Source organism: Neodiprion pinetum, chromosome 5 (genome assembly GCF_021155775.2).
Source record: "Neodiprion pinetum isolate iyNeoPine1 chromosome 5, iyNeoPine1.2, whole genome shotgun sequence".
NCBI lineage: Eukaryota > Metazoa > Arthropoda > Insecta > Hymenoptera > Diprionidae > Neodiprion > Neodiprion pinetum.
In genome coordinates, this window is record NC_060236.1 from 6,606,363 (window position 1) to 6,632,578 (window position 26,216).

At 39.2% G+C, this 26,216-nt stretch overlaps 3 protein-coding genes and 1 long non-coding RNA gene across 10 annotated transcripts; 2 read left to right on the forward strand and 2 right to left on the reverse strand.

The window, feature by feature from the left end:
* The first annotated feature begins 56 nt into the window (after positions 1-56).
* Glob1 (globin 1) lies at positions 57-15,678 on the forward strand. 6 transcript variants are annotated; one of them, XR_011177091.1, is made up of 13 exons: positions 57-198; positions 749-907; positions 1,607-1,832; positions 2,404-3,612; positions 3,687-3,788; positions 4,267-4,821; positions 5,189-5,401; positions 8,678-8,862; positions 9,170-9,304; positions 11,476-11,597; positions 11,670-11,867; positions 11,988-12,124; positions 14,464-15,678. XR_011177091.1 is itself a non-coding variant. In XM_046630069.2 (4 exons), the coding sequence occupies exons 2-4, from the start codon at positions 753-755 to the stop codon at positions 2,530-2,532; spliced, it is 510 nt and encodes a 169-aa protein (XP_046486025.1). In that variant the 5' UTR covers positions 109-248; positions 749-752; the 3' UTR covers positions 2,533-3,389. The 6 variants fall into 6 exon arrangements, 1 of the variants encoding a protein (XP_046486025.1); XR_011177092.1 differs by having other exon boundaries at positions 11,936-15,678; XR_011177090.1 differs by lacking the exons at positions 8,678-8,862; positions 9,170-9,304; positions 11,476-11,597; ... (1 more) ...; positions 11,988-12,124; positions 14,464-15,678 and adding an exon at positions 5,456-7,088.
* Positions 4,639-5,685, reverse strand: LOC124219999 (uncharacterized). The gene is made up of 3 exons (XM_046628318.1): positions 5,475-5,685; positions 5,139-5,397; positions 4,639-4,816 (listed from the first exon to the last, which is right to left on the reverse strand). Exons 1-3 carry the CDS (start codon positions 5,683-5,685, stop codon positions 4,639-4,641), a joined length of 648 nt encoding a protein of 215 aa, XP_046484274.1.
* gig (TSC complex subunit tuberin) lies at positions 6,578-16,265 on the reverse strand. Of its 2 annotated transcripts, XM_046630001.2 has the most exons (29): positions 16,039-16,265; positions 15,540-15,676; positions 15,197-15,396; positions 14,868-15,071; positions 14,457-14,631; positions 14,149-14,349; positions 13,713-13,854; positions 13,492-13,640; positions 12,974-13,146; positions 12,737-12,905; positions 12,372-12,593; positions 11,950-12,220; positions 11,706-11,830; positions 11,458-11,622; positions 11,179-11,344; positions 10,759-10,955; positions 10,567-10,683; positions 10,288-10,469; positions 9,992-10,208; positions 9,442-9,903; positions 9,151-9,331; positions 8,876-9,071; positions 8,601-8,787; positions 8,245-8,454; positions 8,011-8,180; positions 7,548-7,899; positions 7,298-7,438; positions 6,966-7,136; positions 6,578-6,883 (listed from the first exon to the last, which is right to left on the reverse strand). In XM_046630001.2, the coding sequence occupies exons 1-29, from the start codon at positions 16,115-16,117 to the stop codon at positions 6,674-6,676; spliced, it is 5,571 nt and encodes a 1,856-aa protein (XP_046485957.1). In that variant the 5' UTR covers positions 16,118-16,265; the 3' UTR covers positions 6,578-6,673. The 2 variants fall into 2 exon arrangements, with proteins under 2 accessions (XP_046485957.1, XP_046485960.1); XM_046630004.2 differs by lacking the exons at positions 13,713-13,854; positions 14,457-14,631; positions 14,868-15,071; ... (1 more) ...; positions 15,540-15,676; positions 16,039-16,265 and having other exon boundaries at positions 14,149-14,321.
* A 361-nt stretch (positions 16,266-16,626) lies between these two features.
* On the forward strand, positions 16,627-21,257 carry LOC124220736 (uncharacterized). The gene is made up of 4 exons (XR_011177093.1): positions 16,627-17,255; positions 20,324-20,441; positions 20,704-20,853; positions 21,104-21,257. It is a non-coding gene; the product is annotated as an uncharacterized lncRNA (long non-coding RNA).
* The last annotated feature ends 4,959 nt before the right edge of the window (positions 21,258-26,216 follow it).

Consider the following 26,216-nt stretch of genomic DNA (forward strand, 5'->3'; position numbering starts at 1 on the left):
TAAACTGTTTCGACACTACGCGAATAATATATTATACTATAGTGCAGTGACCCTGTTAAATAACTAGTTTAGACGTACGTAATTTAAACAGTACGTTGTGCGCTGTGACAAAATAATCGCAATCAGCTGACACGTGTTGTTCGACAAGCAGTCTGGGAAAAAGTTAATTCTATCCATCCCTGCATCCCGTTTTTCTACGTGAGTATTTCTGCAGCGAGAAAACAAGAAAATTGATTCAGCAATTTCAGGTCCGTTAAATTTTAGACTGAAAACTATTCGTTTCCCTTGAAAGGACGTGTTCCGTTCAATCCTGGAATGTGATGGAATTTTGTGATAGGGGAATTCCTTTGGTTCAGTTGATTCGTTTATCTGGAAACTAGAATCTGTATTTATTTGAGAATTGGACGATCCAGAAACTCGGATAGTAATCATTTCCTGCGTATTAATGTTCACCGCTTCCTTTCTGCATGCTGTAAATTAATTCGGAGAGGATTAATTAAAATCACGTGGGGCGTTCGATCTACCAGTTAAATTTTTAGCGCTATGAAATATCGTAATTACCAAATAGCTTTTACCCCTGTAGAGTTTGAGTCTTCCGTGAAATTTTCAGTCGATTCATTCATCCCGGCTATTCTCGCATTCCCATTAAAAGTTGCACGTGTTGCTCCCCGGCTTTTTTGAAGTGTACTCCAAAACCTTATCGTAAGTCGATGCCTTGCTTATCACTGTCGTTTTTCTACTCCCTCAGCGATATGGGAGGTTTGTTGTCTTCATATTGGGGATATTCCGGTGATGACGAATTAGATCCGGCCAGCGGTCTGACAGGAAAGCAAAAAAGATTGGTCACAGAAACGTGGGGGATCATGCGACAGGATCCTATGAAACTAGGAATAGCGGTTATGATGAGGTGAGTGGTTTTTATTATATCGCCCTCGAATTTATTACCTGATGTACGATTCTAGTAGCCTATATTTCATTATCGAGCATGAGAATTTACTCACACAATGATTTCGTTATAATTTAAATAAAATTTGCTAAAATTTGTATCTTCACCAGATCTGGGTTAGAAGTGTAGACTTACTATCACAGTATGCTTACAATGTAAGTCTGATTTCAATGGCTAATCAGCAAAGCGGTAGCAAGCACTGATTTCGATGCGCAATTTAATCTTGCGGAAATATTCTTATCTCATTATTACCGATAAACTATGACTTTTTACGATATGTAATCAAGCTAACTTGAACTTAGATACGAATTTTCTTATTCGTTATGCAGATAGAAATCATTCTGAATTTCAGCCTCCATGAGAATCAATAGATACGTGAACAGGGTAATCGTTGGATCCAATCCTAGTCAGATAATTTTTTACTTCACTGATTAGCACAAATGTGACGGAAGCAGACGAGTAATTTCGCGGTATTTCTACTCAGATGAATTGTGCTTTGCTACTTGATGGTGGGATCTTGTTGCTTTTTCTTTCTTCTCTGACAAAACCCTGATACAAGTTGTCCCTGAATAACGTCTACATCCGGTCTATATAACCCATAAGATGTGGCTGATTACGTGAGGTTGTTCAAATAACTTACCTCTGACATATTTTCAACAGATTATTCACCAAACATCCCGATTACCGGAGTCAGTTTCACGCCTTCAAAGATACACCCCACGAAGATCTACCGAAAAACAAAAGGTTTCAGGCTCACGCATCGGCCATCGCAAACGCGTTAAGTACCATCATTGATTCCCTGAAGGATCCAGGCTTGCTGGAAGCTATTCTAATATCCCTTGGGGAGAAACACCATAAGCGTGGACAGACGGTAGAACAATTTAACGTGAGTTTGAGCTTTGACTTATTATCTTGACAGGTACGTCGGTTTTATCGGAATCGAGAATAGTCCAGGACTTTAAGCTATCCATTCCAGCTATTGAAAATATTTACAAAAATTCGATTCTGTGTCCATTGCTGATCACTAAACGCGGCTTCTTTGTTGAAAATTTAAATTGTGCTCTATTACCCGCTCACGAACTGTCCTCGCCGGTTGACTGTAACAATGGTCGTATTGATTTAATATTCAGTTCGCGTCTGATTAGAAATTCCCTATTGCCAAGGTGAAGAGCAACGTGCTTCAATCACGATGCTCCATAGAGATAAGCGTGCCTTGTTAGTATGCGAATAATTACAATGGACACGTATTACATCTTGTTCGATCCTTCGTTAATAGAAAAGAGCGAAGCATGAAAAGCCACCTTTCATACCTACGTCGTCAGTATTACAGTTATCGAATCAAGTAATTTGCTTCCCAAGTATTATTTAAAAAAATATTATACAGTATGCTTGAGAAATGAGATCAAGGTATTAGCGATTCATTTACTGCCAGTGCCAATGCTCTGTGATAATTTCAGAATCTAAAACTGGTACTGTTGGTCGTCTTCAAAGAATTTCTGGGCTCGAGGTGGACGCCAGAAGTGAATAATGCCTGGAGCAAAGCTCTCGACTTCGTGTACAGCATCATCTTTAAGGTGTACGCGTAGTGATTAACCCGAATAAACAAGGCTGAAGGCCTCGTTCTGCGGGCGCAATATGTTGTTGTTAACCATAACCGACGTTCACGGAGTTTACCGGCGTAGAAGGAATGACGTTCTTTTTTACATAGCAATGTTATCGCAACAATTGTTTATAATACTGCTACACCTCGATGTAACTACGGTGGCCTGAAGAACGATCCCACTTATATCGTAAACACATGACGATATCGAGTTGGCACGTTGCTGAGTTGAGAATCGTAGGAAACGAATGTGACTGAGGGTTAATTATGATACGATGGATATGCAATCTGAAGGAATTTACACGTTTCTTTTTTATTTATATTAAATGTATGTCTGCACATTTTTAATTTTATTTTCTTGTAATAATAATATAAACAATCAAAGTTTTTCAAAAGCCCGTTACTGAATTTCTCCCGCATTAATCATTCGGTTTGTACTCGGTAATATTAAGGAATTACCAGATTATTATACCATCGTGGTTCTCCCTGCAGGTGGATTTTAACACATTAAAAATATCCCCTTGACCGGAGCTTTGTGAAATTCAAACCAGTTCACGAACTGATTGCTACAGAATCAATAAGAATATACATGTTTTCTTCTGGCCTGGAATTCTCTACAAATATACATGTGCCTAACAAAATTGCTCAGCTGCGCATCAATATTGTATTGAATTTAAGAATCTTCGAGGGCGTTTAATAAAGGAAATTCGATCTCACTAAATCTTTGCATTCGCATCACCATGGAGTTTGATTTTTACACTTACTGTTATAAATTAATTATTATTCATGCAACTTGGCTCGTTCACTGTAAATAAAAATAAATGAGTACAACGGAACGGTTTCCGTTTCCTTTCTTTATCTCCTTTTCCTGGGCTCTTTCGACATGATTAAATAACGTAATCACTTGGTGACCGGTACTGAACTAACAAAGCGGCATTAAAACGCAAACGTTCAAGCAATAAAAGATAATGCGATGTGATGATGAATATCTGTGCGAGAAGTCAAGTCGAGGGGTTATCCAACCCTTTTATTAGAAAGCAGATAAACAACCTTAACACCGCTCCAGGTTTTGAAGATCTCATTAATTAATCGAGTCGGAAAATTCGTGTAAATTAATCTACAAAATTTGATTCTACTTAGGCCGAGTACGAAGCAGTGGATCAATATCGCGTAATGGATCACATTGGTATTCTCCAGCTTTCCCTATTCAGGAATAATTATTACATCTTGCGGAAACTGCACGTACGTACAGTGCCTTCCTTGGCCAATTCACCTCGGTAGTGAATTAATTTAAGCTAATTGATTGATACAGCCAAACTTCTAATCTGGAGACTCTCCCTGCACTCTATTTGATTACGTTTTCAGTCTGATTTGATTCTTGATTGAATGTCTGAGTATCGTCAGTTGATAGTTCAGGTCACATATAATAGTACAATTCGCATGATGTTGACTTTCCAGAATAAAAATTAATCTGGACCTAGGGTAAAAAATGTATACTGAACATCAATTATGCTACCAGACTTATACCTCATACTTCAGCCTCAGAATTCAAAAAATTGAGTTAGTAAACTTGGCTGACAAATATGTACAATAATCGGCAAATCATTTTGGACTAATTATATTATTAACGATAAATTATAGCCCAAGGTTTTTGAGTCAGATGTATACAGGTAAGCAAATTGAATTCTCTTGTCAGACTGATATCAGGTTTTTATTTCAGACTGCCAAGCATAAATATATTGATGATATGATATAATCACAGTATGTTACACGAAACACCGCAGCAACGTTTCTTCTTCTGCAATGGCGGAAGTGAATCCGTGCTTGGTAGTAAGTTTTTCTTACTGTCACTGAGGGTAATTGAGGTATTTTGCTTCATTCGTTTTTTAATCCTTTTTTTCTTTTTCTGTTTTTCGCCTCTCACGATTGACCCGCTCCTCCCACCCTTTTCCTGGTCGATGGCGCTTGAATGAGAAGTTTACATGCACATGCATTATCCGAACCAATCGAGCAGTCACTGGATATCACGAATTAATTTTACCCTTTCAACCAATGTACCAGCACTTCCAGTTGACTGTACTCCACAGGGTAATTACCTATTATTATTCCGCTGTTCAAGCGAAAGCCTGACATGGTGGAATACCAACAAAACGCAGATCACCGCCAAGGCAGTAAGCGATAAACTTAACGTGGCAAACATGAGAGTGTCCACAGGAAGCCAAGGATCTTCATCAGGGGGCTGATCCGTTGACTCCGTCGTTTCACCAGATCTGAGGTAATGAAAAGTGCTTGACTAATTAGCATTGTCCTTACGACTCGTGAGGCGGAAAAGGCACTTGCTTCGGTACTGGGTACTTCACGGTCTACAAGGCACCGGACTCAACTTGTAAAATACGTGCAGGGTTTGAGTAACGTGAAGTAATTGAGATATTGATTGAAAATTTAGACTTCTATTCAGATGAAAACGAAATTCCACGCGACTCAACAATCGGGTATACCTATGAAAGATAGGAACCAAGCGTGCATAGAAACTTTACCGCACAAATGTGATCGCGGTATTAATTAGGAAAGAGATGTAAGAATGGAATGTACGTAGAATCGTTGCTTCCAACTCTTATGTCGACGGTATCTTCTGACTCCAGGTCACTGAACGGATTGCGCAATGCTCTATCCAGATCATTCCGAAGCTGCTTGAACGTTGTTTTTCCTAACCAATCGGCAAGGTCATTGTGTTTCAACTGACGCAGACGGTGTTCGACGTCTTCATGAGTTTGCCCACGACCCTCGCCTGGAGAACTATTCCAATGAAGAAGTTGCCGAAGGCAGGGGATATCATCATTCACTTTTCTTTCTAGGTAAGGGAGCAATTAGGTATAGTAGTTTAGAAACTGTGCCAATAAATTATACAGGGGAAAACTGTAGACATACCGGCACCTGATATACTTTCTGGAAGTTCGAAAGAATTGTAATGAAGTGCCGCTACCAGACGTCGACATTCCGAGGAGTCAAGATGTCCAGCTAGATATTCGAGCTCGGAAAGATTGATGTCAATGGTGCACAGAGCTCGGTCAACCTTGCTCGTGGAGAAATACAGAAATAAGAGGGTAAACATATAGGTTGTATAAGTGACGCGTATCATCTTGCGCGTTTCGGACTAAATTTCCGTGACGGTAATAAACATAAGAACGAGGTCTCTCACGAAAATGAACGTACGAAACGTTGCAAGTCACTGTTGGTGTTACGACAAGAACGAAGAAATATGTTGGCTTCGAAAATGCGATTTTTATTCTTCTGTAAACCACTAATTTAGCCTAAGCACTTTCTTGTGACCAGTATGATCAGAATGAGGAGGCACAATAAGAAAATTGTGGAACAAGCTGCTGAGAGAATCCGTGCAAAATAAGAAAACGTTTGCCGATTTATGATGGCCGGTTTGACTGTATTTCTTGTTTCGCTAGTCGCCGCGATTTGAAACGATGCGCGATCGACAAATTCTCTCCGAAATCACGTCCGAACAATGCCTGAGTGAATCGATGCTAGCTCTTTTCGAGATCGGACAAAATTATATTGGAGAGATTCAGAGATTCCAAATTTTAATGTTGCGAATTATGCTGATTAAATACAATAAATTAAATTGAAGGTCCCTTGTCCTGGTCATTGGGTGTCTTACCGGTGTCAAAAAAATACAACATTGTCGTCCGAATGACTGTAAAGATATGACGAGAATGTTGTGATCTCCAATCGCAATTTCTAAATCGTTCATTCATTGTTCAAGATTCTTTACATAAAATTACATCTATATAGCGCTATAAAGCTTCTGTCTAATATCACTTAATAAAGATGCCATATTTCTACGGACAGTCACGAACATAGGAAATTAGAAAGTTGCGAAAGTAATTTTCTCTTCTGCGATATGAAAATTACATTTAGTTTTACAACAGAGTCGCTCGGAAATGCTCAGAGATGTTTCTGAAGGTTACCTAAACGCTTTAAATCAGGAGAGGAATTCGGTAATAATATGGATAACTGAATATGGAGTACCTAGCCAAATAATATTTTATTCAACATTATATTCCAATAGCAGTTACATACATATTCATATTCAATGTAAATTACAGCAGTAACTATTATGTTGTATACTCTGTAAAGTCATCCATGTGGACCCTTCTGTTTGATCTGGGAGACAAATCGTCAGATGGTCCGTCAGGATTACTGGCTGCACACTCTTGTAGGACTTTGCTTCTTAATTGCTTAATACGACGCAGTCTTTCGAGCCAATTTGAGGCGTATGGATTATGTCCTTTAGTTTTCAGAGACGAAGAAACCATTGAGGCAAGCTATAAATGAATGGAAAACATATAAGTAGCTTGTATTTACCAAAGTTGTCCTGTTGATGTATGCAATCAAAAAGGCACTTACATTGGCATGAAGAGCTAGCTGTCGAGCAAGTATAGCGAGATTTTGGTCAGAAATAATTTTGGGTTCACTGTGACCTATGTGCTTTGCAAGTTCCTCGCGTGCTTGCACTGTAACTCTGTTCGTGCCATGATCAAGAGGCTGAATGACTACACAGGCATAGTTGAATTGTCCCTATGAAAAAAAAATGATTGGTATTTGGTGGTGCAATTTGAAGTTCCTCTGATCAAAATATAACTGATACTTTTAAAATGTGTATTAACCAACAGTCGTGAAATCAAAAATTCTAGTGAAACAAAATTGGAAATCTGTGAGAATTAAATGAATAAACTCACTTTCACAGTTTGTATGTTATAATTTTCCCCACTTTCGTTGTACACAATGTTGACATAATTGTTCCCGATGTGTAATTTTTTTCCAGTACACTGTGGATCACTTTCCTTGGTTGGCATCAACGTAGCGACGTGAAATACGACCTGTTTACGTTAAATTCGTGTTAACGGAATACAAAACTTTCGAGATATTTGAAGATTAATTCAATACTCGAACCATCCGATATTCTCTGACGTGAGTTTTGGGACAAACCTGCATGACATCATCCTGCCATATGTAGGCAAAGTTTCCATTTTCACCATTCCGGTCAAGGCCTCCAAGAAATATACTTTGTGAATCGACATCTTTTAACTTTATCAGCGTTCCCAAACGCTGCAAGAATTCCGCATACCTTAAAGACCCGTGTTGATTTGCAAGTATTTCAACTTCGTTCGATACCTGGCCAATTCCGATATATATTACACCAATTTTATGAGTTTCGTACGGAGGAATTGCGTCCAGAACCTTAACAGCTCTTTGTACAGCTGCTGTTTGAGAAACTAATAACGGTTTTTCCGTAGTAGTGCCAAAATGAGCAGTGTGATATAATTGCAAGAATACAAAACTGTAAAAAAGAAGGAATGATCAGTAAGAATAATTGTACAACAGTAGACTCTAATCACAAATCACGATAGTAACGAGATTATTTATGCTAGGAAGCTGCGTTACCATTTACCTAGGATTTATGCCAGTTCTCGGAGGATCTTTGTTACGTGGTGAATTTCCACGTCTGATATTATCCCATTCACCACGGGTTTTTTTAGCAGGGCTCATCACAGATATGGTATGACCTCGATCTCGGAAATGTAATGGTGGTAAATTGGATGGGTCGGGTTTATCATCTTTCTGTAGAATTAAGAGCGATTTATGTTTCTGGAATATTATTCAATCGTAGAATTTGTGTACTCACTTTGTCTGCAAGATGATTTCTACCAATTGGAGGTTTTGTGTCAATAGCTAGTGGGGACTGCTTCAATCCAGAATCGTGGATGTTGCTCAAACGGGGGTAAAGTTGCGTTGGAGATTGTGGCGGTTTTCCAGTAGACACTTGTATTTGCGAATGGATACCAGACATTAGACTAACACCTCTATTTTGAAGAGACAAGAAGTTTCCTGGCGCCTGCGTTTGGGGCAAGAGAACAAAAAATGATAGTAAATGTTTAGATTCGCAGTAGAATTAACTCGATCACCAGTCATATATCACATTTTAGTCGTGAGCAGAATATTGTAGTTGAATTCTTTCATTTAACGTGATAAATTTCATACTTGTGTGGCTGTGGGAGAAGGTGGGACAGTGTTACTAGTAGAAACGCTTGGTGTCTGAGTTGTTTGTGTTGCTCCAGGGTACGAGTGTTGCGAACGAAGTCCTGATGGATGATGTATAGAATTCTCCGCAGACGGCGGGGTGGTTCCAGTTCCAGAAATTTCTTCTGGTATTGCTTCGCAGCTGACCCTTAAGATGCAAACATTCTTAATCGCAGAATTTACCTGATATTCTGAAAAATTATTATCCGGACCATACAACAAGGTGGGTACCTTACCTCATATCTTTTGCATACGTGGTCTTTGTATGTTTTTTAATTTCGGAGTCAACTTTTCCTTCCGAATCAACCGCAACAAGGTCCCGATCATTTTGAAGACTCAATTTGTCTTTATTGAGGAATGGATTTTTCCAATTTGCACTCATTTCAGGACTAGAATTAGACCTCCGCACAGGATTTCGGGATCTTCTTAAATCTGGATGTGGTATATTTATACTTTTTTAATAGTAAAATTTTCAAGCAAATTAGATAGGCATATTTAAAACAACAATTACCTTCGTCACCTTCTTCTAGGCCTTCAAGACTGTCGCGGGAACTCTGGCGAGATGGACTGCGACGTGCTGGAGATCCTGGGATAGCGATCGGACCTGATGATATTGATGACGAAGCGACTGATTTCAGCAAGCCAATTTCAGGCTCCATATTCAGGTGGTTAAAATTGTTTTCCAACATATCCTGCAACAGTTTACGAAGTCAAGAACCGATATCCATAGATTATACTTACATTGCCTCGAAACTTAAAACCGTTTTCAGTGAATAAATATAATGTAAATGGATTAACATACCTGAATATCTTCAGCTTGAAGATCTTGATTATGATTGTAGGTATAGGTCGGTTGTTCTAGATTTTTGTTTTCTGTCGATTGCGGTGTAGGCATATAAAGTGTTGTGATATCATTGACAGGAAAGTCCAAAGGGGATGTTTCAAATTGCATTGAATTCTGTATCCGCATTACCCAGGACATGTCGCCGGTTGGTCTCCTGACATAAATCTCAGCCCAGCCCTGGCACCAACATGCACAAGGAATATGTTCCTCTTGTTTTTCACTAGAAAGTATCTGTTCAAGCTTTGAAGGTTCAGTCACGTCTTGCTCAGACTTTTCGCTGGGGAATTCTAATTTCAGAGTCTCTGGTTCTTCAGGCAATTTCTTTGATTCTTCAATTGGAGAATTCGAGGTCGTGTTAGTGTTGGAACCACCATACCCAATGGATGATTGTCGCATCAATTTATTTTCCTCCTTCGAACCCTGTATAAAATAAAATACATTTAAAACTAAGTAAGAAACCAGTAATGTTGTTTACTGTTTCCAAAGATAACTTTTCCATTAAACTCACTTCTCCACTAGACGCTCGTTGCAACGAAGATTGTGTATACCTTAGAGTGTATTCTGGGGAAAGAGATTCGGACTTACAGGCAGTCCAACAGTTATCGCATAGTCCGCCACGCGTCGCTTTACTACTACATCCACTTGTCGTTATGGTGATTAAACGGTTTCCCAATAACCAAGTCATAGACTGACCTTCTTTGAGTAGAAATTCTGCTGTTGGAAGTCTGCAATGAATTTTATTACAGAAAGTGGTTTGATCAATTCTGTCCCACTATTTCAGTGAACCACGAAAATATCGTGTACCTCTTTGGCAAGGCAGAACAGGTAGAAAAAGTATACCGAGCCATTAGGTCTATACAAGTTTCTGTGAGTTCAACGTGAAACGTCATTAAAGCTTCATCAATTGGTGGTTTAAGATCTAGTGCTCGTCCTTCTCCGATCATACGATTAGCAATTATAGGCCGTTCTCTGCGACCCCTGCTGCCCTATAGTATAGAATCAAGTCTTATTACTTTGTACCGACATTTTCAGCTATGCTTCATAATTATCTTTCACTTGCATGTACAGGTATAAACTAGTTACCTGTTCAGTCAAACTAGAACTTCGTTTTCTGCTGGATGAATCTTCGTTTATTAAATTTAAATCTGATTTCATCAAGTGACCCTCTTCGAAAGGAACCAACACATTTGCTTTGAGTCCCTATAAATAATGTATTATTGTAATTTCCAGCTCAGATATAGTTATATCACAGATAGACTACTGTGAAATACTCACTGTAGTAATGAATTTTACAAAATCCCTTCGGAAGGGAAGGCGACATTTCAAGAACCACACCGCTATTACGTGGTGTGCCAGAGATACCGTGTAATGATTGTACTTGAAGGGATTGGTGTATGGTAACGATATTGCAAATACAGACATATACTGGTCGCCGATAAAGCTTGCAAACACTTTGGGCAGTCTTGTAAGAGCTGTAATAATCATGATATACGTGAATATCCCATAAAAAAAAATAAAACTGGTAACTAGTATGCAAAATTAACTTTTGTAAAATAGTTTTTTATTTATAAATAATATTATTGGTATAGATACATGAAGGATGATCAATAGAAAACGGGCGGACCTATAGTTAACTAATATCGGTGTCTTTCAACCTAAATCTCACATATTTCGTAAAATCGTAAAAGCACTTACTTGACAAAAATTCGAGTATTGGGATAGCAATGTAAACTGTTGCTGAGATTTTTGATAGGTTCAGAAGAACCTCGGATAGAAGCTTGTTCATTGCATCACGCATTTCTAATGTACAAGTTGTAAGGCTGGTTACACATTGACTGGCACATCTTGTGGTGAGGCCAAGCTAAGAATGTAAGGAAATGATTACACTTAAAGCATATATGGCTATAAATAAGTGAATCCGCTGAGTACTTGGCTTTATGAATAGGTTTAACAAGTTTGAAATCATATTATTACCTCCAAACACTTTATCAGACGCTGCTGCAAATTTGGCTCAAGGTGTGCGTGATATGATGCCAAAGATGCCAATACCGGAAATACAAATCCCCGGAATTCAGACACTGTGAACTTTGGAGGCGTGTTGTATAGGGTCTCTGGTAAGCGTACAGATTTGTCACTCACCTACCAAGATCATATTCACAATAAGATTCACTGTATAACTGATACAGATAAAAGGATAAAATGTAATGCCTGAGAATACTCACCGTTACCATGGAGCACAGAGCTGCAGCTAGACAATCAATATCATTGCTATGTCTTGAGAGGATGAGTGCTTTGTTTTGCATAACTTGAGGCATTTCTCTTAGCAACAAGTGAAGAACTCGCCAATCTGGTAAATCGAAGTAAAACAATACAAGATTTTGAAGGTAAGAAGCTTCAGATAGTGGTCACTAAAACGTGCACTTTATATTATCTGATTTTTTCTCTAAAACAGACAAGGACAAGTACCTTTTTCCTGCTTGAGACACATTACCACACATTTACAGGCATGGGCGAGCGACATATGAGTAACCTGGCATGAAATGTGCTGTGATGGTGCAGGACTAGCTGGTGGTGGACTGTTCCCGCCTCCGCTGTTTACATTATTTCCAAGTCTATCAGCCGGTGCATGTTCCAATACCAGGTAAGGGCTAAATCGTGTTACAACACCAGTAACAGCATCAGGATAGCCAAGGTGATAGCAGGTATTGGCTCTAATTCTTAAAAAGGCCTCAAATATCTGAAATACGAAATATTTGTTTATATTTTCTTTCCAGTAGTTGAGATAAAATTATGAACTATAAATTTTGCTTGGTAGCAGATATAGTATCGAAGGCCATTGGGTGAAGTAGAATCTTAGATTTCAGGTAAAATAAAATATAGTTACTTACTAAATACCTGATGGTTGATACATTGTGGAAAATCATGGGTTCCTTGTAATGCTGTTCAAGATGATTGACCAATAATTTGTAGGCTCGTATTACATGGCTTGAGGGTAAATGATACATCTTTATGCTCAGTAAATTTATCACCCCAACCACAGCAGTTTTTACGTCTTTTACATCAGTATCAACGGTTATTGGAGTTTCTAATGTAAACGGTTTGTTCACTATCTAGACAAGAGGATAAATGATCTTCAGTTTACAAAATATAATCACACAACGAACGTAAGCCCGTTCGTATATATCAAATATTTTAATTGCACTGTAGAATATCGCCTGAAATCCTAATAATGATGGTGTTAACTGGCACTCACTTTTTCCAATATATCCAAGAGCTCTAAGCATCGCTTTGTTTCACACTCAATACATAGATCAATCAGTAAATGAGTAGCAACGTTACGTATAGTAATATCAGGATCCATATCAAGGTGTTGTAGATATGGGACAACAATCCTTTCGATTAGCTCATCCTCGTACTTGGATCTGGAAAAACAGTTTGATAAGTAATATTTCAGATTAATGAGTCATTTTATGGTAGGAAATTTTCATACCTGTTGATTTTTATAACCTTTGTCAATACGTCTAGAGTTTTTATTCTGATATTGGTTCTGGTTTCATTTTTAAAATAGCGTTCCATTAAAGTGCTCAGCTTTGATAACCACAAATGACGAGTTGGGTCTATATAGTGAGACAAATAGCCAATCAATCTGAGTACAGATATTTCCTGAAAAATATTGTAATTAAACTGAAAAATTATTTGATAACGTCTATGGTAGTACACATCAAATTAAATTGCTTCAATCAATAAATTGAAAAACGGAACTTCAAGCTTTTCATATGACTATGAAACTTGCTCAACCAACTACAGAACAATTTCAAATAAGTAGTTCTGAAAGTTTAGAGGAAATAAAATCTTTGAATTCAATGCAACTGAAATGAGAATCAAACATCTCTAATTTCGTCTAAATGAAAATGATGAAACTGTCCTTTCTACAATTCACATAGCAGGGAAAAGTTTTTATAGTAGTATAGACCTCTGGAATTGCTGTACATGGTGGTAAATACTTACTGGACGGGAGTTTGAGCAGCGTTCAATTAGCTCATAGAAACGTTGCACACAACCATTGTAATATCCATTATCCAGGAGATTTTCAATGCTATTGATTGTTTCGTGTAGACTTACTGATACCTGTTCAGAAGCTGGTTGACTGCTAGTTTCTGAAAAAAAAAGTAATGAAAAATTTGTGTACCTTAGTTATACGCTAATTAATTGTGATATGTAACACACACCTATATGTATGATTACTGCCTCTATTATGTCTAATATGATACTCCAAGTAGGATCATGCAGCTCTTCTCCATATTTATTGACCAATCTTTGGATGCTGAGAGTGACTTCGTACATAACTATTGGATGATTGCATTGCAACGCCTTAAAAAAAATGAGTAGATTATAAATTTCAATTAACTTTATAGATTGATCTTTGCATTCACAGATAGTTACTTTGACATTTTTTCGATTGAGGAAAAGTTACTTAGGTATTTCTCTGCATAAGGATACAGGCAGACCAGCTGCAAATCATTTCAAGACGTATTAAACCGCTTGAGAAAATTTAATGCGTGCACAAATCTTACTGCAAAATACATACACATTCATATCATATAGTGACCAAGAATTTCACAAATTGGCAAGTTTGATTTTTCAAGTGGAGTATTTGTATTATACCTGGAGAAATGAAGGCAAAACAGATGTGGGTGTACATTTCAGCTTCGGCACTCTGTGAGTCCCCCAAAGACCCATGTTAATGTAAAAGACAGCTCCGCGCAGTAAACCGACATCTCTCTGAACGTTTGGATCCTGCAGTAATCTGCACATTGTATAGAGAGCTGAATGCCCCTTGTGCGTACCTAATAAGTTTCGCATTATCTAAAATGAAAGAAAGTTATCGAAGAATCAGTTTACATTCACTTTCATTTAAATCATACATTATGCTTCAATTTGTAAGGAAATTATAGATTACAAATCGAAATTACCTTCCAGCTTATCTGACAATAAGTTTCTACATTGACGCTGCGGCACAGGGCAGTAATGAATGTGGGCAGTGAATCCGGCTGTAAATTACCATAGCAAACAACAGCGTCAAGGGCTTCTAAGCATCCAGAAACTACCTCAGCACTATTACTGCAATAGCACAAATGACAAATGTATCTGCAAAAACATGAGAAATATATTTGCAATGTGAAATTAACTTGAAATAATTCAGTTTCTCTGATATATAACAGTCGTCAAACCACTTTAAAAGAGAAATTATCTTAATACTTGACGGAAACGACTGATAAGGATTATTCGTGACATTTTACTACAAATAAAAGGTTATGGTAATGGTTGTCTTCTATGAATGTAGAAATTCACCCTGTATTTAGAAAATCGTACAAAATACCTACTGCACTAGATTCGATATAATATCAGCATCTATGCAAGCAGAATTGAATTTAATAACATTGACAAGCAATGACAGAAATTCAGCTCCTCTTTTGCCATCAATTCCAGTCACAGTCGGCATCCAATCCAGTAAAAGTGGTCCTATCCTTTCTTCTAGATGTAATATATCTTTTCCATTCTCTGTTAAACTTTGGAGCAGCTCCAATCTGCAAGGAATAGAAACAATTATAGTTACCGAACTGATTTCTAAATCATATTCCAACAGTCACCATTTTACAACTTAATTTCTGGAACTTCATTTCAACAATTAATCTTATCAATCAAGCAGTACCTTGGTCCAATGTCCTCAGGTATATCGTGGTTTTTAACTACCATGAAAAATTTCACTCGCATTAAGGAAGACAATTTGGTATATTGCCCTTGCACAAGACACCGGAGAAACTGAAGTGTCAAATGTCTGCATTCTCGTGGTACATCCTTGTCCTTAACTAGCAAATCTTGGACCAAGAGCCACAAGCGCTCCGCTGCCGTCTAAAGTAAGAATGAATTGGTAGCCAATTTAGTTAATTTTTTTATTTGAATATGTAAGTTGCTTTTGATTGTTTTCTGTCTTGTTACAAGTATGAAAAAAAATAACTATTTGCAACGAGAAAGAGAAACAAATTTTCATGTACCTCTTCCCATTGATGATTCAGGACCGAATCACACAGGTCCTTGAGTCCTTTGGCTCGATGTTGTAAGGGAGCATCTGGGCCGATTTCCTTCTCAATCTCTGTGGTAATTGTGAAATCCGCTCGACTTTTGAAATTTCCTGTTCAGGCGTAAGAATGTAAAGCAGGAATGAAATATGGATAAAAAATTACCGAAATCATTGCAAATCGACTGGCTTAACTGTTTTTAAGTGTTTTTATAGATGTGTGGTATCTGTTTAAAGAACGTAAATAGAGAACACAGCGTCGTTTTAGGTTATAATCACTACTCGTCTATTTAGTATGCGAGTCGTGAAAGTTGGACGTGATTCCGAATAATTAGAGGATGGAATTCTCAATTGTATATCTATTTTTCTATACACGTATAGATATGTTGACATGTTAAAAAATTAGTGCGCAAACTAATGTTGTGAAATTAAAGTGATACGAGTCCCGTAACTAAAAAATAAATGATAATTGTTACCTTTGTTTAAACCGAAAAACTGCTTGAGTTTATCGTGAAAATTTTTGTTATCCTTATCCTTCGAAGTCATTTTTGACATTGTTTATTGTATATTTATTTTCTATTACGTTACTAAAAATTGCGGATGGAATTCGGCATCGCGGTAATCATTCGTGATATCCACAGACAACTTTTAGGTCATGTCAAACGGAGTACAGAGAGAAGAAAAGAACCGTCCATAAAAAATGATGCCGAACGATAGACCCTGAACAGCCCTGAACATCTAATACAATTGTACAACCGACAGATGGCGGAAAAATCGTCTGCGAAAATGGAAAAATGGCGCCTATTCAAAGGTTAAAGCCATTGACGTTGACTAAAGAAAATAAAGACGGATACCCCTGGGTAAATTTTTGTGACCAGTTTTCGGCGGGCCATCGGGCCCAGCTGGGCCTGGAAGCGTGGGAGGGATTTGCTCTATCGAATCTACCTAACGGGCTCGCACCGACATTCGTAGCAGCCAAAGTAGTGTCGGTATGGAAGCTTGAGATTGAGTCGGTACAAAGTAAGTATATAAGACTACTTGTCGACTGTGACTTAGAAATGTCGATCAGCTTGACCAGCCCGTGAGAAGACACGTAACCGCGTCCACCACCAACCACCCCCAACCACCTCCGAATCCACCACGTCCCCCTCAGCCTCTTTTACCTCCTACGACCCCCTCCGCCCCTCGTCATCCTCGTCTTCATCGACTATCACCGATCACCTCCGACCATCTCCAAACACCTCTTACCGCCACCGAACACCTCTAGCCACCCCCTACCACCCCCCAGCTCCCCTAACACCTACTACCACCCGCTACCACCACCTACCACCGCCGACTACCTTCAATCACCTTCGACTACCACTGTCCTCCTAGTCCACCTCGTCCTTCACTTCCTCCGCTATCTAAGTTGAGTTTCTCCAGTTCGCGGACCGGGAGCGCAGAAACCACGTAACGCTTGTCCTGGAAGTTGAGTTTCACCAGGTAGTCGACCTGAAATCGAACGTTGCCTGAATAATATAACGACAGTTGCCTTAATGGGCTTTGGTGTGACAACCGAAAATCGTCGTGCGCTTTCGCCCCCTGAGATGTTCCAATGGTACAGTTGAGAACTCATTGCAGAACATCAGAGAGTTACCGATTTCGACATGATGCTGGCTGCATTCACCTTCCGAGTAACACAGTCTTCGCAATGGTAAGCCCAGGCCGGCGATACAATAAATTAATAAGAATAAATTACTTCCAAAATAAAGTTTAGGTACCCGAGGAAAGAATGTATACATAGATCATGAATAATAACAGATCAGATGTAATAATGATGCGGAGACCAAAAAGTATATGTATATGTATATGCGGTCCATGTACGACATTAATATACATGATCCATTTACGATTAAAACGTGATGCATACTATAAATTTTATAATTTTCCAGGAGACAAACTAGATTATCTACAATAATACGGCTATAATATGAAAATAGAAGAATTATTCATTTCGAAATGGGATTCTATTCGACACGCGCTCGATGTATTCCATCACATTAATATTCATAATTATTCCAACGACTTTTCATTTTCTCTCTCGATCTTGAATTTTCGGAGGCATAGAATCGAAACGCTGTTTTAGCTAGTCGCAAGTGAAATACTTCACGTTGGGTAGAGAAGGAGATTTGTTTTTCGTAAAGTGTATGGAAAAAAATTCAGAGTAACTGTAATACATCACGGATGCGCTAATTTTGATCGAGACGAAATGGATGCTCCGTATATGAGACAGTATTAAACGCAGTGTCCTGATTTAAAGACCTAAAAAGATGATTGTCGGCGATTTTTTTTTTTTTTTGATAGGGACAGAAAGAACGAAGCTTCTTAAAACTTCGAGTGTATTTCAACACACATTTGAAAGGTACGAGCAAAAATTTTTATCATCCTAGTGTTGCAGAACGGCAGCGTTATTAGCTGACCCGTTAACTAAAGAATATATCTTAAGTCAACGGCTGACCATCGAAGGGCCAAACCGCTTGAGTCTGGAATCGGCAGGAAAGATAAAGTGCGTATTTCTTGTCTGAAATGTGAAAACTAAAATCATCATACATCATATCATATTATCGTACATCATACATGATACATCATCATACGTCATACATCATGCATAGTATTAAAGTGCGAAACCAAAGTTTGGATGTCGGATGTTTGGCTGTTCGGAAAGTGACGTCACTCAAAATTTTTTTTCTCTTGACGTCATCGATCTACAGTAATGAGCTAGCCAAATTCCTCAGTCTGGAAACAACCGCGCCGTAGCGCGGACGGATGAGAATCGCGCTCCGCAAATTTCGTGTACCGGGTTCTCTTCCTCCTGGATCCTGCGTTCCGGGTTCACTTCCTGGAGCAACTCGAATTCCAGGACAAGCGCTCCGTAGTTTCTGCGCTCCAGGTCCGCTACCTGGTGAATCTCGACTTCAGAGACAAGCGCTCCAGGTCCGCTACCTGGTGAAAATCAACTTCCAGGACTAGCGCTCCGTGGTTTGTGGACTCCGGGTACGCTACCTGATGAAACTCGACTTTAGGGACAAGCGCTCCGTAGTTCTGGCTGTCCAGGTCCTTGACCTGGTGACTTTTGACCTTCGGACTAATTTTCCGTAGTTCTGGCTGTCCAGGTCCTCCATCTGAGGATTTTGACATCCAGGAAAAGCGCTCCGTAGTTCTGGCTGTCCAGGTCCTTGACCTGATGACTTTTGACCTTCCGGACTAATTTTCAAGTTTACAAGTTTGATTATTGAAAATGTCATGTTTTCTACTATCGTCGGATCGGAAAAAAAATCGAACGACCAGGATCAACAAATTGCAATTGATGAGTGGTTGGCATTGTATGCATAGGAATACATGACAATAACGTCGTTCATTGGAGCTAGAATTGCTGTGCGTAGTGTTTCAAATCTCTCAGCACTTAGCTGATTGTTCTGTGGTATTTTTTGACGAAATTTATTGTCATAAAATCACAATACGTTATACTTACATGCATGTGTAAACGTGATTTGTACCATTATATAGAAAAAATCTTACAGGTAGATTCGGTTTGCGTCAGTTGCACAAACACAGTGTTCATTCTGTATACTATGAAGCAAGTACCAGAATTTTTTGGGGACTCATCGTGCCCCAGTCTCCCCTACAACTATGTCTTCCCTACAAAAACCAATTACACTAGGCATCCGACCCCGAGCGAGCTTTAACAAGAGAGTGTTTTAAAACTAGTTATTTTTGATTCGCGCACCATTCTATTATCGATCTACCGAAATAACCCAAAAAACCGTGATATAATATTAATTGTCGAGCTCAAACGTAAAAAGTAACGATTTTTACCAAGAAAATTCGGAACCAAAATGAATGTGATTTAACATTTTTTTTATGAGTTTTGTAGTTCATCGTTGATAAAAATATGTGTCAATTCAAAGCAATTTTAGTTTTTACATTTCAGACAGAAATTATGCACTCCATCTTTCCTGTCAATTCGGGATTTCAGCGGCGAGGCGCTTCATTGGCCTGCTAATAACTTCGCCATTTGGCGATAATTGATGATAAGTGAATTTTTCTGTTACTCTCCAAATGTGAGTTGAAATACACTTGAAATTTTAAAAAGCTTCGTTAGTTATCTCCCATAGAGAAGAAATAACCGACAATAAACGTTTCGCTTAAAAATTGTCGTGTTTGATTGATTTAAAAAATAAAAATATTTGTACTTTTCCCGATCTTTCATATGGCAGCATTTGAAAAACCCGGTTTCCACTTTGAACCGACATGAGAAATATTTTTTCTCCATTATCTGATTTTACTATTGACCTTTTTTCGGTGTTACTTGAATATTTATCTGTATAATTATTAATTGCTTTCAGTTTTTAACCATTTGTATACGATAATAGTACAAAACAAATAATTATAATCAACTATTTTCATGTGAACCATTAACAAAAAGCTATGTTACTATTTGTGCACGGTCAGTATAACATTTTTATAACATTTAATGGCGATTGTAATTATATTTTATCCACATTTTTTTGAACTTGTCACATTTACTATGAACTATTTCGATTCATTTTTCGTGCGAGGACAAATTCAGTAGCTATCAATGCGATAATAATATGTCTATATTTTTTTATAATTTTCACATAATCTTCTTGGTAAGATGTGTCAATAAAAATATTATATTAATCCTCACACAATATTTTTGAGTGTTCTAAATTTTACTGAAAATATTTATTAATATTCAAGGTATAACCACCCGAGGTGGTTAGCGGTGGTCCTTGGAGGTAGTTGGCGGGGGTTGCCGGTGGTAGCGGAGGAGGACGAGGAGGAGGACGAGGAAGAGGAGGACGAGGATTTGTGCTCGGTGAGTAAAACATTTTTATATTATTTAATGGCAATTGTAATTATATTTTACTAAAATTTTTAATCTTGTCACGTTTACAATAAATTATTGCAATTCATTTTTTGCGCAAGCCCAACTTCAGTGGCTATCATTGCGATAGTAAAATTTCTATAAGTTTTTATAATTTTCTCATAATCTTCTTGGTGAAATGTGTCAATACAAAAGTTATAATAATCCTTACACAATATTTTTGATGTGTTCTAATAGTTAAAATATTTATTAGTGTTCGATGTATAACCCGAGGTGGTCAGTGGTGGTCGTTGGAGGTGGTTGGCGGTAGTTGGAGGTGGTCGGAGGTGGTTAGAGGTGGTTACGGGTGATCGTGCGGGACGAGGAGGAAGACAAGGAGGAGAAGGACGAGGATTTATGCATGGTGAGTTTTTTATTTTTATAACATTTTTATAATATTTGGTAGCAAGGTTGATTATATTTTATATGAAATTTTCTGAACTTGTCATGTTTACAATAAATCATTTAAATTTTTCTTCGTTCAAGCACAAATTCAGTAGCTATAAATGCGCTGATAAGATTTATTATTTTATTAATTTAATAAATAATTATATAAATCCTCACACAATATTTTTGACGTGTTCTTATACTGAAAATATTTATTACTATTCAAGGTATAACCCGAGATGGTCAGCGGTGGTCGCTGGAGGTGGTCGAAGGCGGTAAGAAGTGTTTGCGGCTGATCGAGGGCGACGAGAAGGACGGGGGTCGTCAAAGGTGATTGAAGTTAGTGCGATGGTGGTGAGGTGTTGGGGTGGTGTGGTCATGGGTTGTTGGGGTGTTGGGGTAGTGGAGTGATGGGGTGGTGGGGTAAAGCTGTGGTGGGGTGGCGATGGGGGCAACCCTACCCCCTACCCCCTACCTTCTGCCGTACCCTACTCTACCCTACCCTACCTTACTCCTACTACTACTACTCTTACTTCTACTGCTCCTACTTCTACGTTAACTCCAACTCCTAATCCAACTCCCACTACTCCAACTTCTTCATCTACTACTACTCCTACTCTAACTCCTACTCCTACTCCTACTTCTGATCCTACTCCTACTCCTACTCCTGATCCCACTCCTATTCCTACTCCTAATTCTGAATATTGATGTTATGAAATATAAAGACTGCATGTCAAATAAAATCCCATATCGAAACGAACAATTCTTTTATTGTCATATTATAGCCGATTATTGTGAATAATCTAGTATGTTTCCTAGAAAATTATAAAATTTATAGTATGCATCACGTATTGATCATAAATAAATCATAAATATCGCTCGCCATTTCTCTCCTGTTGGTCCTACGCTCTTTTCGCTGCGTTTTCTGAGTTCCTGGGGGTCCAATTCGTCGGGAAAGGGCTATACAAATCAATTCCGAGACGGAAGATTTTTCGGTCAAAAAAAAAGGAAGGTTAACCCCTTTGTATTTTTGGCGAAAATTTTCGCGATTTTGAAAAGTGCTGGAATAAATTCTTTTTGGCACTAGGCGGACGTAATTTTGCGAGAGAAATCGATTGAGCGCAGTCCCAATAGGCTGCGATCAACGGATCAAAAGTTACAGCCAAAAAACGAGAACCTGTGTTTTCGACATTTTTCAGCTGGTGCTTTTTCGCTCGCCATTTCTCTCCTGTTGGTACCACGCTCTTTTCGCTGCGTTTTCTGAGTTCCTGGGGGTCCAATTGGTCGGGTAAGGGCTATACAAATCAATTCCGAGACGGAAGATTTTTCGGTCAAAAAAAAAGAAAGGTTAACCCCTTTGTATTTTTAGCGAAAATTTTCGCGATTTTGAAAAGTGCTGAAATAAATTCTTTCTGGCACTAGTCCGACGTAATTTTGCGAGAGAAATCGATTGGGCGCAGTCCCAATAGGCTGCGATCAACGGATCAAAAGTGACAAGCAAAAAACGAGAACCTGAGTTTTCGACATTTTTCAGCTGGTGCTTTTTCGCTCGCCATTTCTCTCCTGTTGGTCCAACGCTCTTTTCGCTAAGTTTTCTGAGTTCCTGGGGGTCCAATTGGTCGGGAAAGGGCTATACAAATCAATTCCGAGACGGAAGATTTTTCGGTCAAAAAAAAAGGAAGGTTAACCCCTTTGTATTTTTAGCGAAAATTTTCGCGATTTTGAAAAGTGCTGGAATAAATTCTTTCTGGCACTAGTCCGACGTAATTTTGCGAGAGAAATCGATTGGGCGCAGTCCCAATAGGCTGCGATCAACGGATCAAAAGTTACAAGCAAAAAACGAGAACCTGAGTTTTCGACATTTTTCAGCTGGTGCTTTTTCGCTCGCCATTTCTCTCCTGTTGGTCCAACGCTCTTTTCGCTAAGTTTTCGGAGTTCCTGGGGGTCCAATTGGTCGGGATAGGGCTATGCAAATCAATTCCGAGACGGAAGATTTTTCGGTCAAAAAAAAAGGAAGGTTAACCCCTTTGTATTTTTGGCGAAAATTTTCGCGATTTTGAAAAGTGCTGGAATAAATTCTTTCTGGCACTAGTCCGACGTAATTTTGCGAGAGAAATCGATTGGGCGCAGTCCCAATAGGCTGCGATCAACGGATCAAAAGTTACAGCCAAAAAACGAGAACCTGTGTTTTCGACATTTTTCAGCTGGTCCTTTTTCGCTCGCCATTTCTCTCCTGTTGGTCCCACGCTCTTTTCGCTGCGTTTTCTGAGTTCCTGGGGGTCCAATTGGTCGGGAAAGGGCTATACAAATCAATTCCGAGACGGAAGATTCTTCGGTCAAAAAAAAAGGAAGGTTAACCCCTTTGTATTTTTGGCGAAAATTTTCGCGATTTTGAAAAGTGCTGAAATAAATTCTTTTTGGCACTAGTCCGACGTAATTTTGCGAGTGAAATCGATTGGGCGCAGTCCCAATAGGCTGCGATCAACGGATCAAAAGTTACAGCCAAAAAACGAGAACTCGAGTTTTCGACATTTTTCAGCTGGTGCTTTTTCGCTCGCCATTTCTCTCCTGTTGGTCCAACGCTCTTTTCGCTGCGTTTTCTGAGTTCCTGGGGGTCCAATTGGTCGGGAAAGGGTCATACAAATCAATTCTGAAACGGAAAATTTTCCGGTCAAAAAAAAAGGAAGGTTAACCCCTTTGTATTTTTGGCGAAAATTTTCGCGATTTTGAAAAGTGCTGGAATAAATTCTTTCTGGCACTAGTCCGACGTAATTTTGCGAGAGAAATCGATTGGGCGCAGTCCCAATAGGCTGCGATCAACGGATCAAAAGTTACAGCCAAAAAACGAGAACCTGTGTTTTCGACATTTTTCAGCTGGTGCTTTTTCGCTCGCCATTTCTCTCCTGTTGGTCCCACGCTCTTTTCGCTGCGTTTTCTGAGTTCCTAGGGGTCCAATTGGTCGGGAAAGGGCTATACAAATCAATTCCGAGACGGAAGATTTTTCGGTCAAAGAAAAAGGAAGGTTAACCCCTTTGTATTTTTAGCGAAAATTTTCGCGATTTTGAAAAGTGCTGAAATGAATTCTTTCTGGCACTAGTCCGACGTAATTTTGCGAGAGAAATCGATTGGGCGCAGTCCCAATAGGCTGCGATCAACGGATCAAAAGTTACAAGCAAAAAACGAGAACCTGTGTTTTCGACATTTTTCAGCTGGTGCTTTTTCGCTCGCCATTTCTCTCCTGTTGGTCCAACGCTCTTTTCGCTAAGTTTTCTGAGTTCCTGGGGGTCCAATTGGTCGGGATAGGGCTATGCAAATCAATTCCGAGACGGAAGATTTTTCGGTCAAAAAAAAAGGAAGGTTAACCCCTTTGTATTTTTGGCGAAAATTTTCGCGATTTTGAAAAGTGCTGGAATAAATTCTTTCTGGCACTAGTCCGACGTAATTTTGCGAGAGAAATCGATTGGGCGCAGTCCCAATAGGCTGCGATCAACGGATCAAAAGTTACAGCCAAAAAACGAGAACCTGTGTTTTCGACATTTTTCAGCTGGTGCTTTTTCGCTCGCCATTTCTCTCCTGTTGGTCCCACGCTCTTTCCGCTGCGTTTTCTGAGTTCCTAGGGGTCCAATTGGTCGGGAAAGGGCTATACAAATCAATTCCGAGACGGAAGATTTTTCGGTCAAAAAAAAAGGAAGGTTAACCCCTTTGTATTTTTAGCGAAAATTTTCGCGATTTTGAAAAGTGCTGGAATAAATTCTTTCCGGCACTAGTCCGACGTAATTTTGCGAGAGAAATCGATTGGGCGCAGTCCCAATAGGCTGCGATCAACAGATCAAAAGTTACAGCCAAAAAACGAGAACCTGTGTTTTCGACATTTTTCAGCTGGTGCTTTTTCGCTCGCCATTTCTCTCCTGTTGGTCCCACGCTCTTTTCGCTGCGTTTTCTGAGTTCCTGGGGGTCCAATTGGTCGGGAAAGGGCTATACAAATCAATTCCGAGACGGAAGATTTTTCGGTCAAAAAAAAAGGAAGATTAACCCCTTTGTATTTTTGGCGAAAATTTTTGCGATTTTGAAGAGTGCTGGAATAAATTCTTTCTGGCACTAGGCGGACGTAATTTCGCGAGAGAAGTCGATTGGGCGCAGTCCCAATAGGCTGCGATCAACGGATCAAAAGTTACAGCCAAAAAACGAGAACCTGTGTTTTCGACATTTTTCAGCTGGTCCTTTTTCGCTCGCCATTTCTCTCCTGTTGGTCCCACGCTCTTTTCGCTGCGTTTTCTGAGTTCCTGGGGGTCCAATTGGTCGGGAAAGGGCTATACAAATCAATTCCGAGACGGAAGATTCTTCGGTCAAAAAAAAAGGAAGGTTAACCCCTTTGTATTTTTGGCGAAAATTTTCGCGATTTTGAAAAGTGCTGAAATAAATTCTTTTTGGCACTAGTCCGACGTAATTTTGCGAGTGAAATCGATTGGGCGCAGTCCCAATAGGCTGCGATCAACGGATCAAAAGTTACAGCCAAAAAACGAGAACTCGAGTTTTCGACATTTTTCAGCTGGTGCTTTTTCGCTCGCCATTTCTCTCCTGTTGGTCCAACGCTCTTTTCGCTGCGTTTTCTGAGTTCCTGGGGGTCCAATTGGTCGGGAAAGGGTCATACAAATCAATTCTGAAACGGAAAATTTTCCGGTCAAAAAAAAAGGAAGGTTAACCCCTTTGTATTTTTGGCGAAAATTTTCGCGATTTTGAAAAGTGCTGGAATAAATTCTTTCTGGCACTAGTCCGACGTAATTTTGCGAGAGAAATCGATTGGGCGCAGTCCCAATAGGCTGCGATCAACGGATCAAAAGTTACAGCCAAAAAACGAGAACCTGTGTTTTCGACATTTTTCAGCTGGTGCTTTTTCGCTCGCCATTTCTCTCCTGTTGGTCCCACGCTCTTTTCGCTGCGTTTTCTGAGTTCCTAGGGGTCCAATTGGTCGGGAAAGGGCTATACAAATCAATTCCGAGACGGAAGATTTTTCGGTCAAAGAAAAAGGAAGGTTAACCCCTTTGTATTTTTAGCGAAAATTTTCGCGATTTTGAAAAGTGCTGAAATGAATTCTTTCTGGCACTAGTCCGACGTAATTTTGCGAGAGAAATCGATTGGGCGCAGTCCCAATAGGCTGCGATCAACGGATCAAAAGTTACAAGCAAAAAACGAGAACCTGTGTTTTCGACATTTTTCAGCTGGTGCTTTTTCGCTCGCCATTTCTCTCCTGTTGGTCCAACGCTCTTTTCGCTAAGTTTTCTGAGTTCCTGGGGGTCCAATTGGTCGGGATAGGGCTATGCAAATCAATTCCGAGACGGA